Source organism: Oenanthe melanoleuca, unplaced genomic scaffold (genome assembly GCF_029582105.1).
Source record: "Oenanthe melanoleuca isolate GR-GAL-2019-014 unplaced genomic scaffold, OMel1.0 S001, whole genome shotgun sequence".
In the NCBI taxonomy this organism is placed as follows: Eukaryota; Metazoa; Chordata; class Aves; order Passeriformes; family Muscicapidae; genus Oenanthe; species Oenanthe melanoleuca.
The window spans coordinates 3,214,371-3,229,520 of NW_026612650.1; the positions used below are offsets into that span (position 1 = coordinate 3,214,371).

Consider the following 15,150-nt stretch of genomic DNA (forward strand, 5'->3'; position numbering starts at 1 on the left):
CCCTTTGCTGATGGAGCTGCTGTGCTGGAGCCCAGCTGTGTCCCAGCAGTGCCCATGGCCTGTCCCTGCCTGTGCTCACAGCAAGGACACGCAGCAGGACCAAGGTGCCAGAGCACTGCGGCCTTACAGCCACAGAAGGGCTGGCAAGGAGAGGGTGGAGTTGGGAAGAGCAGATGTGGGAAGACCCAGGGCCATTGTCTCTGGCTGTGCTGCTGTGCTGGGAGACTCTTCCCTCTGCCTCTGCTCTCAGGCACTGCCCCTGCAGAGACAGAGAAGGGCTGAGGAAGGATCCTAGACACACGGTTTAGGGCATGCGCTTGTTTTTATTTGAACGCATAGGGAAGAGACCTCTTGAACATATTTGTGCTTCAAAGGGTAGATATTAGAAATTAAAGCAGTAATGTTACAGTAATTTGTAAAAAACCAGAGCAACATTAGAAAAAGTTACTGGAATAAAAATGGAAGAATAGGGAGGAAAATGGCTGAGATTGTAAGGAGTTAGATTCTAAAGGCTCTGGTGCAGAAAAGAAAACATAGAGTCATCAATTTTCTTAGGCCACCTTTGAGCTCCTGGTTTCTCAGGCTGTAGATGAGGGGGTTCAGGGTTGGAGGCATCACTGAGTACAGAACTGACAGGGACAGATCCAGGGATGGGGAGGAGATAGAGGAGGGCTTCAGGTAGGAAAATACTGCAGTGCTGATAAACAGGGAGATAACAGCCAGGTGAGGGAGGCAGGTGGAAAAGGCTTTGTGCCGTCCCTGCTCAGAGGGGATCCTCAGCACAACCCTGAAGATCTGCACATAGGAGAAAACAATGAACACAAAACAACCAAGTGCTAAGGAGGTAGTAAAAGCAGAAGCCCCAAATTTCCTGAGGTATGAGTGTGAGCAGGAGAGCTTGAGGATATGGGGGATTTCACAGAAGAACTGGCCCAGAGCATTGCCATAGCACAGGGACAGAGAAAATGTATTGGCTGTGTGCAGCAGAGCATTGAGAAAGGCACTGGCCCAGGCAGCTGCTGCCATGTGGGCACAAGCTCTGCTGCCCAGGAGGGTCCCGTAGTGCAGGGGTTTGCAGATGGACACGTAGTGGTCGTAACACATGACGGTCAGGAGGAAATACTCTGCTGAGATGAAGAAGAGAAAGAAAAAGAGCTGAGCAGCACATCCTGAGTAGGAGATGTTCCTGGTGTCCCAGAGGGAATTGTGCATGGCTTTGGGGACAGTGGTGCAGATGCAGCCCAGGTCAGTGAGGGCCAGGTTGAGCAGGAAGAAGAACATGGGGGTGTGCAGGTGGTGGCCGCAGACTATGGCGCTGATGATGAGGCCGTTGCCCAGGAGGGCAGCCAGGGAGATGCCCAGGAAGAGGCAGAAGTGCAGGATCTGCAGCTGCCGCGTGTCTGCCAATGGCAGCAGGAGGAAGTGGCTGATGGAGCTGCTGTTGGACATTGCTTCAATATTGGCATGGTGGACTGTTGAAAGAAAACACTGAGTAGCTGGAACAGCTTTCCATGGTCAATTGTATTCTATTTTCTTACACATTCATGGAAAACCCTCTTTCCCTGGAGAAATTTAAGTTACCTATTTTTTTTGGTATTTTAGTTCAGGTTTCTGATGCTGATTTGCATCCCCATCTTCATCAATGCTCTTAGCCTGAGCACTGGAGAGCCCAGATAAAACAGGTCTCCCTGTGCCACAGTGCAGTCAGACCTTCTGGTCGCACACAGCTGCCCTTTGCTCATTACTCCTCCCTCTATTTCAGGGCGATCTCAGTTAAAATATACTTGGAAATAAAGTGGAGTATTCTAGAAGTCTGGTTTAAAAATAATTTTTTCTAAACATTTCTCTCTTTCCCTATGCAGCTGGACAGGGAACAATAGAAGGGGTTGGTCTGGCTCTCTGCTGCCTCGGCTTGTGCCTACAGGGATCTGTTTCTCTCTATCCAAGTCTTGTCCCTGCCAGTGTTCCAAGAGCCCAGCCCAGCCCTGGGGGCTCAGCTCTGCCCTGCACACCCCTCCCATCAAAAGACACTGCCCAGGGGCATCTCCCTGCCAGCAGGGCCTTAAGGGCAGCTCAGACAAACTGAGATGCTGCAAGCAAAGGTGCTGCTGCTGCTATCTGTAGGCACAAGAGAGTGAGGGGGCACTTTGTGAGGGAGATGTGAGGCAGATCTGCTGATGCCCAGTGGGACAGTGCAGGAGTCTCAGTGACACAGACACACCTGACAGCCCATTTCCCTTCCCTTGAGGAGAAAGCTGAGAGCAGCCCTGGCCATGCAGCACCATCTCCACATCAGGAGAAATCTGCTCTGATGGAGGTGGCTCCTTCCCCCACCAACTTCTCCCCACAGAACATGGGGAGCTGCCAGGCAGGCTGAGAGCTGCCCCTGGCAGGTGGCACATGCCCTGGGCTGGCCAAGAGCCCTGAGGGCTGCAGGAGCTGCTGTGCAGGACAGCCCTGGGCAGCCCTGGCTGCAGCACCAGCTTCAGCCCCTGCCGCTGTCCCTGGCAGCAGGAGCCATCCTGCCCTGTCCCTCTGACACGGCCCAGGGCAGCCCCACTCTGCAGCACACCCTCCTCCTCCTCTGACTCTGAGAAACTGGGAGAATCCTCCTGACATATCCCCCAGCCTTTGGGGTGTGCTGGATCCAGGAGATCCCACCAGGAGCACAGGGAACATTGCCCTGCACCCACAGACTCACCATGTGCAGGGCTGTGAGGATGTTTCCTCAAGTGAAGTCTCAGCTCAAAGTCTTCCCATTCCTGTATGCCTTTAGCCTGTCTGTGCCTGGCTCCTGTCCCCTCAGTGCCTGCAGCCAGTGCCCTCAGCCCTGCTGGGATGGGAGAGAAGCTGCTCCTCAACAGAAATGTCTTTTTGAATCTCTTCTTGATTTACCTTGGGATCTTCATCTCTACCAGGAGCCCATCCCAGCTCAGCAGCACAAACACAGCACAAGGACTTTAATGACCTCTCAGGGCTTTCTTGCTGTTTACATCAGACTCAGTCCCTGAGAGAGTGTTTAATAAACTTCTCAAGGTCTCAAAATCACAATCAAGCTCAAAAGTTCCTTGAAGTTTTAATGGGTTCCAATGAGGAACACACCTGAGAAAGTGTCCCGTGGTTCAAGTTGGAATAGAACACTGGAGCAGTGATGACAGCTGGGAACAAACAAGGCAAAGGTGTCTGTGATGCTGAGCAAACCTGGATGTGTTTCAGCAATGCAAAGGGCCAAGGCCTGAGCCCCAGCCCCTGGCAAGGCACATCCTGTCCCTCCCTCATTGCTCAGGGCTCTTCCCGGGGCACTGGGCTCTGGGGATGTGCAATGCCAAGGGCAGGACCATGGGGCGGCCCCTGCCAGGCTGCTGAGCAGGGACAAGGAGGCAATGAGGCCCCAGCACAGCAAGGCTCATTTGTCCCCTGCTGGCCTCAGGCCCAGGGCCAGCAGCCAGGGCCCAAGTGCTGCAGGAGTCGGCTCTGGCAGGGCCTTTCAGCTGCTGCCCATCCCTGTGCCCTCTGCAGCCCAGGCTGTCCTACGGTGTCCATGCCCTGCGCCTCTGTCCCTGCAGGCTGTCGTCATCCCCCGGCTGCCCCACCTTGCTGGCCCCTTCCATTGCTGACAGCTCTGCGTCCTGCCTGCCTCTGCCTGGGCACACAAAGCCTTGGGCTGCTCCAGACTCTTTCTGGTAGAGGTGTTGCCTCCCAGCCCTGCCCTGGGTCAGAAATCCCTTTTACTTTATTACCATTCTGGACCTCCTCAGCTGCATTAATTTTGTTGGCATTAATTTTCTTCCTCCGGCTCTTCTTTACTATGTCAAAAAGACCCACCATATCTGAAACCACCTTTCAATCCCTCCCATGGTTCTCAGTCTGTGCTGTTCTCAGTCTCCACTCCATTAAGAATGGAGTTCCTGTGTCCCTGTATAGTGGTCATGTGCTTGAGGCCTCCAAACCCCCTCTTGGGAGATCTCTGGGCTCTCTCCACGCTAATGAAAAATTAAAAGATTGTGCTCATAGTCTAAGAAAATCACCAGAGGACAAGGCACTCAGGCCTGTGTGTCCTGTCTACATTTGTCTTGTGCAATCCTTGGACAGATGTAATTTTGAAAGTAGAATCCCAATTTTGGCTATTGACACCTAGGTGAGAAGGGCAGTTCTTTTCCACTGGGTGGAAAACACTGAGCCCCAGTGTTATGTGCTAGATAAAGGACAGCCTTCAGGAGGCCAAAGCCAACCTGAGCTGCCTGTCCTGGCACACATTGGCTGGGAGTCACTCTTGCATATAGGGAACTTTTTAGGGGATGTACCAATTTCAGCCATGGGCACCTAGAAAGAGGGATGGTTTTTTTCCCTAGGAAGGCAAGCACATAGCCCCAGTGTTCCAGGGGCTGATGAGAGGCAGCCCTCAACACACCAGGATCAGCCAGACCTGTATGGTGGCCCTAGGAAGGCCCAGCCAGCCAGATCTGTTCCATGGCCCCTTGGTTCTATGTGGCCCCTCAGTGCCACAATGTTCTCCTTGCTTCTGCAGAGTTACAATGGCCCTTTGGTTCCATGAGGCCCTGAAGTGTCATTACGGTGTTCATGGTTCCACGAGGTCCTCACAGTGTCAATACAGTACCTTGGATCCATGGGGTATCCAAAGTGTCACCATGGTCTGCGCAGGAAGGAAACAACCCATCCCCAGTGTTGCAGGGGCAGATGAGGGCAATCACAAAGCCCAGCCAGATTAGATGGCAGTGGCAGATTTTGTCTGGGAGCTATCTTTGGATACACAGCATTTTGGAGGTGAAATATCAATTTCAGACATGGATGCCTGGAGGAAAAGGAGGGTTCTTTTCCATAGGAAGGAAAGCAGGGAACACCATTGTTTCAGGGGCAGATGAAATGCGGCCATCAGAGGCCAAGGCCAGCCCAACCTCTCTGTTCTGGAAGCTTCTGTGTGAAAGAAATCCTTTCTATATGACAGGGAATCTATGTTTTCTATAGGAAAGGATATAGGGAATTTTGGAGGTGGAATCCCACATTCAGCCATTTCTGCATTGATCGGGATGGTGGCTCTTTTCTGTAGGAAGGAAAGCACAGAGCTCAGGCGTTTCAAAGGAAGAAGAGGAGACAGGTGTCTACTGGGAAGCCAAGAGAGCCAGGCCTGTTTGTCCTGGCAGCTTTGTCATGGAGAAGTTCTTGAATATGCATTATTTTGTGGGCTGAGTCTCAGTTTTGACCATGGACACTTTGATGAAAAGGATGGTTCTTTTCTGTAGGAAGGAAACCTGTGAGTCCCAGTGTTTCAAAAGCAGGTGAGAAGCAGCCCCCAGGAGGCCAAGGGCAGCCAGATCTATCTCTCCTGGCAGCTTTCACTTGGGAGCAGTCCTGAATTTTGGAGGTAGAATCCCAGTTTTGGCTATGGGTACCTGATTGAGATGGATGCATTTTTCCATAGGGAAAAAAAGTGCAAAGCCCAAGTGTTTTGGAAAAAAAATGAGAGGTGGGGACCATAGGGCAAGCCAGCCAGATGTCTATCCTGGCACCTTTCATCTGGGGCTTTCCTTCCATAGAGGGATTTTTGCAGGTGGAATTTAATTTTGGCCATGGCTGCCTGGTCAGGAAGGAGAGTTCTTTTCATTAGGAAGGAAAGAACAGAGCTCCAGTGTTTCAAAGGCAGATGAGAGCCAGCTCTTAGAAAGCTACAGCCAGCCAGATCTGTCTCTCCTGGCAGATTTCATCTTTGAATATGAGGAAATTTGGAGGAGAAATCGGAATTTTGGCCATGGGCACCTTGATGAGAAGGACGGTTCTTTTCCATAGGAAGGAAAGCACAGAGCCCCGGTGCTTCAGCAGCAGATGAGCAGCAGCCCTCGTCATGCCAAGGTCAGCCAGACCTGTCAAGTGGCCTCTGGGAGGCCCAGCCAGCCAGACCTGTTCCATGTTCCCTTGGTTCCATGGGACCCCACAGTGTCACAATGTTCTCCTTGCTTCCTAAGTGTCACCCTTGGACCCTAATTGTCACAACTGACCCATGGTTCCAGAGGTTCCACAGAGTCACCATGGTCGCTGTCAGAAGTTGGATGAGATCAATGTCCTAGACCCCTCGGAATGCTCAGAATGCCCGTGTGGGGCCAGGGTGGTCAGGCCTTGGATTAGGCGGGACAGAGCCCTGCGCAAATCGATGGCCTGGCACAGCTGTCAATCACACAAGAGGCAGTGCTATCCCACCTCTGATTGGCTGAGCTCTCTATCAATCACACAACAGGCAGGGCTAAGCGAGCTCTGATAGGCCAAGCTATCAATCAGTCACACACAACAAACTGGTCCCAACCCTGACTCTGATTGGACAAGCAGCTGGCAGTCTGCCCAAAGGGGCGGGCCCATGCTGGCCCAGGGGTTAAACCCAGAGCAGGAGGTCAGCCCCTGGCCTGGATCCTGCCTTCTGCTGGGGATTTTCTGTGAATAGTGCGGGAACCCGAGCAGCTGGTGCCTATATGTGTGTCTTTATATAGATCTTCTGTTGTTCTCTATTTGTCCTCCATCTAGTCCTATTTACCTGGAAATTTTTTGGATAATTTAACATCTTAAGCATTAAAGGTTTTTAGGATGAATGAAGATAATGAAGTTGATGCTCTGGTAGGAGTTTTATGTTGTATTGGATGTTGTATTAAACTGTTTGCCCAACTTCCTTGATTGTCTATATTTCGCCAGTAAAATTTTGTGTCATTTTGGCCTCTTAGCTGAGCTGGTTAAAGCATGGTGCTTGTATCACTGGGCCATTTGTTTAACAACTGGAATTGATGATCCTTGTAGGTCCCTTCCTACTAAGAATATTCTTTGCATCGGACCATGTTGAGAATATCTGGCTGGTGTTTCTCCTATGCACCAAACTCGAGTAAAGGAACCTTTGGTCACCCCCAGCATTTCAGTGTTCTGGGGTGTTACAGCCCCACAGGCTCACAATGGCCTCTTGTTTCCATGAGGCCCTGCTGTGTCACGCTGGTCCTGGGTTCCATGAGCATCTGCAGTGTCACACAGGTTGGTGCCATTTGTCCTTGCTGCCCCTCCCATCCCAGTGCCCCAGGAACAGCCCCGAGCCACCCATGAGGGACAGGCCCTGCTGGGCCAGGCCTGGGCTCAGGCCTTGGCCTTTCTGCTGCCTCCAACCAGCCCAGGCCTTGCTCAGCATTGCAGTTCCTGCTCACAGCCTATGGCTCCTGCAATCCTGCCCTCCAGGATCTGCTCTCACCAGTCCCTGGGGAGCCTTTGGCAGTCCCTGCCCTCAGTGGGGCCACTAATGCTCCAAGGGACTTGGAGTTTTGCTTCTGACCCCTTGAGCAGCTTCTTCAACCTTCTCTCAGTGCCTGGGGCTCCTGGGCTCAGCCCCAAATCCACCGTGGGGATCATTAAAGTACAGAAATCCCTTAGGAGCTCTTTGTGTTCTTTCAAGTGTCTTCAAGTGTCTCCAGGTCTTACGCAGATGAATGGAATTCAGTTTGGAGTTCTTTTAAGGAGGAATATTTCAAAATGCATTTCATGACTTTTTTCGTTACTTAATTTTTTTTTTTTTTAATTTACAGTTCAGAGAAGAGGTGATAGAAGCATTCTCCAAGTGATCTTGAGGATGAATGTCTCCTTAGGAGTTCTGGGCACACAGAAGAATGAGTCCCTTTCTGGTTGACCCTGTTTGGACCACCTGCTCCTCACCCCCATCGTCACCATGTCTGACATTGCCCAACTGGGACTGACATGCCTGTGCCCTGCACCAGAACCTTGTCCCCTGAGCTCTGCAGCTGGGTGTCCCAGCCCATTGCACCATGTCCCACCTGCTCTCATCAGGGCACTGCCTACACACAGACACAGGAGAAGTTTTCCTGTTGGTGAGGAAAGAATGAAAATCCTGAGCAGGTTTCCTGAACAACAAACCCCACTGAGTAACCACATGCTCAGTACAGGCTGCCTGGAATGATGTCACCATTCTGCAAGGGATAGTGTGAGCAGAACTGATCTCTGTAAGCAGAATTCTCTGGGTATTTCAGCTGAATACTCTGTCCCAGTCCTTTCTCTGGATCTCGGTTGCAGATGGAAATTGCTGGTTCCATTCTCAGCTTTAATTCCTCTTTGGCATGCAGACAGGTGTGTTAACCTGGATATTCTCAAGGTTTCTACTAAGCTTTTGTATTCCTCATGGAATGAAGGGGCCATTTTGACTCTGAGGGGCTCCATGGAAGCAAGGAGTCAATTGTGACACTGAGGTCCCGTGGAACCAAGGGGCCATTGTGACACAGCAGGGCCACGTGGATCCAGTGGTTCATTGTGACACTGTGGAACCAAGGAGACCATGGCAACACCACCAGAACCTCATGGAACCAAGAAGTCCATGGTGACCCAGTGGGGCTGCATGGAGCCAATGGTCCATTGTTACCCTGCCACTCCAAGGAGTCCATTTTGGCACCAGGGAAGCTCATGGAACCAGGTAGGCCATGGTGACACTGCAGAACTTCATGAAACCAAACATCCACTGTGACCCGGCAGGCCATCATTGGAACCAAGGAACTGCTGCTGACAGTACAGAAACTCATGGAACCAGGGGCTGTTGTGGCACTGCAGAACCAGCACAGCTGCTGGACCTTGTCCCCTGGCCCTTGGGAAGGGAATGTGGTGAGTTGGGTGGGCAGGGGGATGTGGGCAGTGGATGTGGCCAGCAGGTTTGGTCAGTGGGGTGTGGTCAGTGGATGTGGCAAGTGAGTGTGGACAGAAGGTGTGCTCAGTGGTTGTGGTCAGTGTGGGTATGATCGGTTGGGTGGTCATTCAGTGTGGATGTATTCAGTGGGTGTGCTCAGTGGAGGTTTGGTCATTTGGGAGGTGAGTGGGGTGCAGTCAGTGGGTGTGGTCAGTGTGGACGTATTCAGTGGGTGTGGTCAGTGAGGGGTGGTCAGTGCTATGTGAGCATTAAGGTGTGGTTACTGGCTGTGGACACTGGCTGTGGACAGTAGGTGCAGTCACTTTGAAGGTAGCTGTAGGGATGTTCAGTTAGGGGTGGTCAGTGGGTGTGATCAGTGGGTGTGAGCAGTGCAGCGTGGTCAGTGGTTGTGGGCTGTGGATCATCATTGTGGTATGGTTTGTGGGAGCGGTGTGTGGGAGTGGGCAGTAGAAGTGTGGTCAGTGGTTGTGGTCCCTCGAGGTGGTCAATGGTATGTGGTCAGTGGCAGTGTGGTCAGTGGGGTGTGGCCATTGATGTCCAGGCAGTTGTTGAGGGCAGAGGGTGTGGACAGTAGATTGTGATCAGCAGCTGTGGTCAGTGGATGTGGTCAGTTGGGAAGTCAGTGGGGCGTGGTAAGTAGGTGTGGTCATTTGGATGGTCAATTGGTGTGTTCATGGGTGATCAATGGGTGGGGTCATTGGCTGCAGTCAGTGGCAGAGTGGCCAGTGGCTGTGGTGAGTGAGTGTGGTCAGTGGGGTGTAGGCAGTGGTGTGTGGGCCAAGGGTGTTTTCAGTGGCTGTGGTCACTGATCCGGTCCATGTGGTTTGGTCAGTGGAGGTAGTCATTGTGTTTGGTCAGTGGGTATTGTCAGTGGGTGTGGGTAGTGGGGTGTGAGCATTGGTGTCTGGGCAGTGGGTTTGGTCAGTGGGTATGTTCATTGGTGGTGGTTTGGGTGGTCAGTGGGTGTGGTCAGTGGATTGCAGCCAGTGGGTGTGGGCAGTTGGTGGGTCACTGACGTGTGGTCAGTTGGTGTGCTCATTGGGTGTGGTCAGGGGAGTGGCTATTTGGTGTGGTCAATGGGTGCAGTCAGTGGACATGGTCATTGGGGTGGTCACTGGATGTGGTCATTGGGTGTTGTCAGTGGCGTGTAGTGAGTCAGGTTATGGTCAGTGTGTGTGGTCAGCAGCTTTGGTCAGGTGGGTGTGGTCACTTGGGTGGCCAGGAGTTTGGTCACTGGGTGTGGGCAGCTTGTGTGAACGATGGGTGTGGTCAGTGGGTGCAGTGATTGGGAGTGGCTGGTGGGTTTACAGTCAGTTTTTGGGTCATTGGGGTGTGGTCAGGGGGCCCAAGCTGTGCAGAGTGGTCATAGGGTGTGGTCAGGGGATGTGGGCTGTGGATGTCATGAGTGGGAAAATTCGGTGGGCTGTGGTCAGTGCGGGTATGGGCATTGGTGTCTTGGCAATGGGTGTGTTCATTGGGTGCGGTCAGTGGTTCTGGTCAGTGGGGGTGGTCAGCACAGTGTGGTCAGTGGGTGTGGCCATTTGGGGTGGTCATCGGGCAAGGTGCTTGGCCAAGGCAAATGGAGGCTCCCTGTGTGCCCTGCTCCCCTCTCCCTGAGCTCCTGAGAGCTCTGCAGCCCCTGCTGCCATCCATTCTGCCCAGGCCAGCACAACAGCCCCGGCCTCGGGGCCCTGCAGAGCTGCTCCTGCTCCAGGCCCAGGGCCCATCCCAGAGCTGGGGCAGCCACAAAGCTGTGCCCATTTCTGTTCATTCCTGCTCTGATGAGAATGGGTCCTCAGCCACTTGGAGGTTGGTGGTAAATTTTACTTTTCTGAAAGCCTCTTCTTTCTTGAGCTCTTCAGTTCAGAAATTCAGTGACAAGGACTCAAAAACATTTGCTCAAAACACCCAAACAAGTAAAGCCCCTGGGAATAATTTAAGTTTTCAATTATTCTGTGGTTGCTTAGAAAGATTTCAGAAGGTTTTTCCAAGTGAATATACTATCTTGAAAATAATGGAGAGAAATGGATTTTGTTTTGTATTCTTTTCCTCTTCATTGATTGATATCCGCAATGTTAAAATGATATTGATCCCCAGAACCTTCTAATGCAGTCTGAATAGATATTGAAAATCAAGACTTTTCATGGCTCACAATCAGAAACACATTATCACAACCCATCCCTAAAATTCCTGTCATCCAACTCCTGGGACTCCTATGGATCAGGAATTGTGTGGCCAGCAGGACCAGGGCAGTGCTCAGCACTGGTTGGGCAGCACCTCAAGTGCTGTGTCCAGTTCTGGCCCCCCCAATTTAGGAAGGACATGGAGGAGCTGGAGCATGTCCAGAGAAGGGCAACAAGGCTGGTGAGGAGTCTGGAACACAAGTTCCATGAGGAGAAGCTGAGGGAGCTGGGATTGTTTCTTGGAGAAGAGGAGGCTCAGCTGAGACCTCATCACTCTACAACTCCCTGACAGGAGGGTGCAGCCGGGCTGGGGTCGGGCTCTTTTCCCAGGGAACAGTGACAGGACAAGAGGATGCAGCCTTAAGCAGCAACAGGGAAGTTTAAGCATGGGCATTAGGAAATATTCTTGACAAAAAGGGTGTTTGGAATGGACTGCCCAGAGAGGTGGGTGAGTCACCGTTACTGGAAGAGTTTCAGCATAGATGGGATGTGGCACTGAGTGCCATGGTCTTGGTGACAAAATGGTTTTAGGTCATAGGTTGGACTCGATGCTCTCAAAGTTCTTTCCCAGACTGGGTGATTCTGTGATGATTGTGACACTGCAGGGCCCTGGGGAAGCAAGGGGCCATTGTGACACTGTGGGACAGAGGCCATGGCAAACCTGAGTGGTTTCCCTCCCATCCCCCAGCCCTTGCTGGCACCAGGGGCTGATGGCATTTGTGCTCACTCAGCTCCATCTCCCCACAGCAGCACCATGGGGGTGCTGACGCCTGCTCTGTGCAGTGCAAACAGGGGCTCCTGAGCCAGTGCTGCCGTGTCTGTGCCTGCAAGGATGCGGCACCTGTGTGAGCTGGGGGAGAGGCCAGGGTTGCAGAGGGGGGATGTTGTTGGCAGGTGCATGAGGACGCTGTGGGACGCTGCCCTGGGGTGTCCAGCGCAGTGGGGATGGATCAGCCCCTGCTCTGCTGCTCCTTGCCAGGGTCTCCCCCTTGCAGGGACCTTGCAGAGCACCAGCCATGCTGTTTGTCCCCAGCCTGCCCACGGCCAGCCTAGGGCTGCTCACGGGAGTTTTCTCTGCTCAGCATTGGCCTGGCCAAGTGTTGTGGAGAGAGCCTGGCCAAGGAGCCTGGAGCCCCCAGGCCCTGCCCTGAGGCATCAGCGCTGCCCCAGCAGTGCCCATGGCCTGTCCCTGCTGCAGCCCCAGCACTGCCACCCCCAGGGCTGTGCCTGGCCCCGAGAGCACTCAGGCCCTGCAGCAACACGAGGGGCAGGAGGGCAGCGGGGCAGTGGCACGGGAGCAGCACTGGCAACAGCAAGTGCTGCTGCTGCTGGGCCCAGCTGCTGTGCCAGCACTTGTTGTAATTCAGTATTTGAGGTATAAGAAATTATATCAAGGTATCCTGTAACCTCCTTCCTGCAAACCCCAGTTCCTGTCTTCCTTTCCGTTCCTGTGACCTTCCCCTGTGTCCTTGTACCCACCGGGGGTCGGGTTCCGGTCCCTGTCCTCTCTGTGTCTTCATCCTATTGGCAGCTAGCCAAGGCCACTCGCATTCCCCTCTCCTGAATACCTAGTTCCCAGAGAAACTCGCTCTCTTTCCCGGCCACACCATCGCCCAGGAATAAACTGTGACTGAAAGAGCATCTTTTGTATCCTTCTCCATCCATGATGTGATACTGTGTCTGATTTTAAGTAATTAGGAAAAAGACACAGTATAACAGCATCAGTTGGCGCCCAATCGTGGGGCTTCAGTTTTAGACCCCATGTGGCTAAAGTGCCTGTTTTAGGACTTTTAAAGGCCCGTTGGCTGTTCAACTACCTCTGTGGGTCGGAGCTGCTTTTTGACAGCCCCGAGCATAGGAGGGTGAAATCGGATAACTTCTCCGTGAGACTCGGAGGAGCCTGTTCTGGATTGGAGCTTTTGCAGAGTTACGGCGACTGCACTCCGTCTGAGGAAGGTAAAATATCCCTTTCGGGGAGGCGGGAACCCCTATCTAGCCCCGAGGTACTGGGGAGGGGGGGAGTTTTTAGACGGAATAGCCCCAAATTCGCGGGGGGAGGTTTGTATCCCGCAGGGGCAGCGGCAGCAGTCCCGCGTGGAGTGACGAGCACGTGTGCGGTGTTGTGCAACTCCGCCGGCATTTAAGTGCTCGGGCCGCTCTACCGGCGTGTGTTGCGCTATTGGCGTAAGCACGGGCGCGGGGAATTCCCTTCGGAGGAGTTCCCCGGGACCGCCGGTGCTGCCGTAGCGACAGCCGCGTGTAGTAACAAAAGCCCAGTACCCCCACACCTGGGTTTGCAACGGACTGCTAATTTGTAACTTTCTGCAACAGTAAGGGAATTGTGCATTTGTGTTTATAACATCGGAATGGGGGGGAAATTTTCTGCACAACAAAAGAGCATTATTTCTCAGCTTAAAGAAATGTTAGATGCACAGGATGTTGTAATTTCTAAAAAACAGATTAGGAAATTTGTTAGCTTGTTGTCTCGAGAAGTTATAGAATTTGAAAAGCAGGATATCCATTCAGTTTTATTTTGGGACAATGTTGGAAATTTATTAACTTCTAAAATACAGAAAGGCGATACCAAGGCTGCTTTATTTTTGCCTATATTTCTAAATATTCACCAACACTTAACGCAATTAGATTCGGAATCTTCTGTCCCTGAATTAAAATCCTCTTTGCCTAATTCGGAATCTTCTGTCCCTGAATTAAAAGAGAAATCAGAAATACCTCAAGAAACTACTAATTCTAACAGTCCCCCGAGTTATACACATTTAGATCCTTGTAAGCAAGCTGCTACAAACTTGCCGGGATATCCCTGCTTTCCATCCTCGCCGCCTGAAAATTCTAATTTAGAAAATCACCTTTCTTCAGTGCAAGGGGGAAAATCTGTACTAACTTCTAACAATATGCTTTTTCTTCCAATAACCCATTCCTGCATCCAACTCCCATTTCTGCTCCATATCTTCCCAGCTATGTAAACCCATATTTCCAAGCTGCTGTTTCTATATCGCCTTGTAACTATCTTTCTAACACGGGGATAGAAAACAATAGGAGCTCCGGGAGGGCTGAGACAGGGGGAGGGGCAGCACGTGTTTCAGGGACGCAGGCAGACACACAAAACCATTTAACCCCTAACTTGCTGACTAACCCTCCTCAGCTTTTTGATGCGGCACCAGTTAGTTATGTGGGTAGAAGGAATGGTAGAAGAAGCTACGAGCCATTCTCATACCAAGATGAAAAGGAAATTTGTAAGGTGCAAAGGGAATTTGGGAGGCAAAGTGAAATATTTAAAGGGATGCTAAGAACAACTCTTTTGTCTAATGAATTAGTTCCCCAGGATATAAAGGACCTTTTTATGTGTTTGCTAACTCCAGCTGAATATGAATTATGGCTTAATATTTGGAAATGTTCTTTAAGCAGTCTTTTAACAGAGCTTCACAAAAACCCTGAGCATTCCAAAGATTCAGATGATAATGAAATTACATTGGATCATTTATGTGGGGAGGGTGAAATACACTGCCCTGAAAAACAAACTCAGTTATTATCTAAATTTATTTTGAATAAGGTTTGTGATGCAGCTGAAAAGTCCTTTATCAAATTACCGACACCTGAAGTAACTACTAGTTATGTTAACATTAAACAATATTCTTCTGAGAGTTTTTTAAGTTTTATAGATCGATTAAAGACACAGGTGGAACGCCAGGTGCAAAATCCAGCCATGCATGCAGAACTGATTAAGGAATTAGCAGAAAAGAACGCCAATCAAGCATGTCGCAGAGTCATCCTGAGCTTACCACTGTATCCAGACCCCACCCTGGCACAGATGATAGAAGCCTGCACACGCAAAGCAGAACTGTTCAGTGATCCTGAGAGGAACCCGAGTCCAGCACCTCCTAAGCCTCCAGCACCTCAACCACCACAGATGAAGAAGCAGCACATGTCATCACAGCAGCTAAAGAAGATCACCTGTTTCCAGTGTCAGCAGGAAGGACATTTTGCTAGGGACTGTCCTCAGAACAGGAAACAGAAGAAGATCAGTGAAACAAAAAACTAGAATTGAGGCGCTGGCCTGCCATAAACACCATAGAGCGCCAGGATATAAATTCTGCAGGCTATACTGTAGCAAAAGACTCTCTCTTAAAAACAAAGGGGGAGGGTGGAAGGGACAATGTGGGGATAACAGATAATATAAATGTTAAATGTTCTCTTAACCAGGTCAGGCAGTCCTGTGGCCGTGTAAGGCTCCAGACTACCAAAGGTTTTAATTTCAGATCT

General features: G+C 51.3%; 1 protein-coding gene across 1 annotated transcript; it reads right to left on the bottom strand.

The window, feature by feature from the left end:
* Positions 1-479: 479 nt before the first annotated feature.
* LOC130266145 (olfactory receptor 14J1-like) lies at positions 480-1,449 on the bottom strand. Its single transcript, XM_056515485.1, has one exon. The coding sequence runs from the start codon at positions 1,447-1,449 to the stop codon at positions 499-501; it is 951 nt and encodes a 316-aa protein (XP_056371460.1). The 3' UTR covers positions 480-498.
* Between the last annotated feature and the right edge of the window lie 13,701 nt (positions 1,450-15,150).

Excerpts from the sequence above, each read along its gene's own strand:
- LOC130266145 (XM_056515485.1), bottom strand. The coding sequence starts at position 1,449 with ATGTCCAACAGCAGCTCCATCAGCCACTTCCTCCTGCTGCCATTGGCA.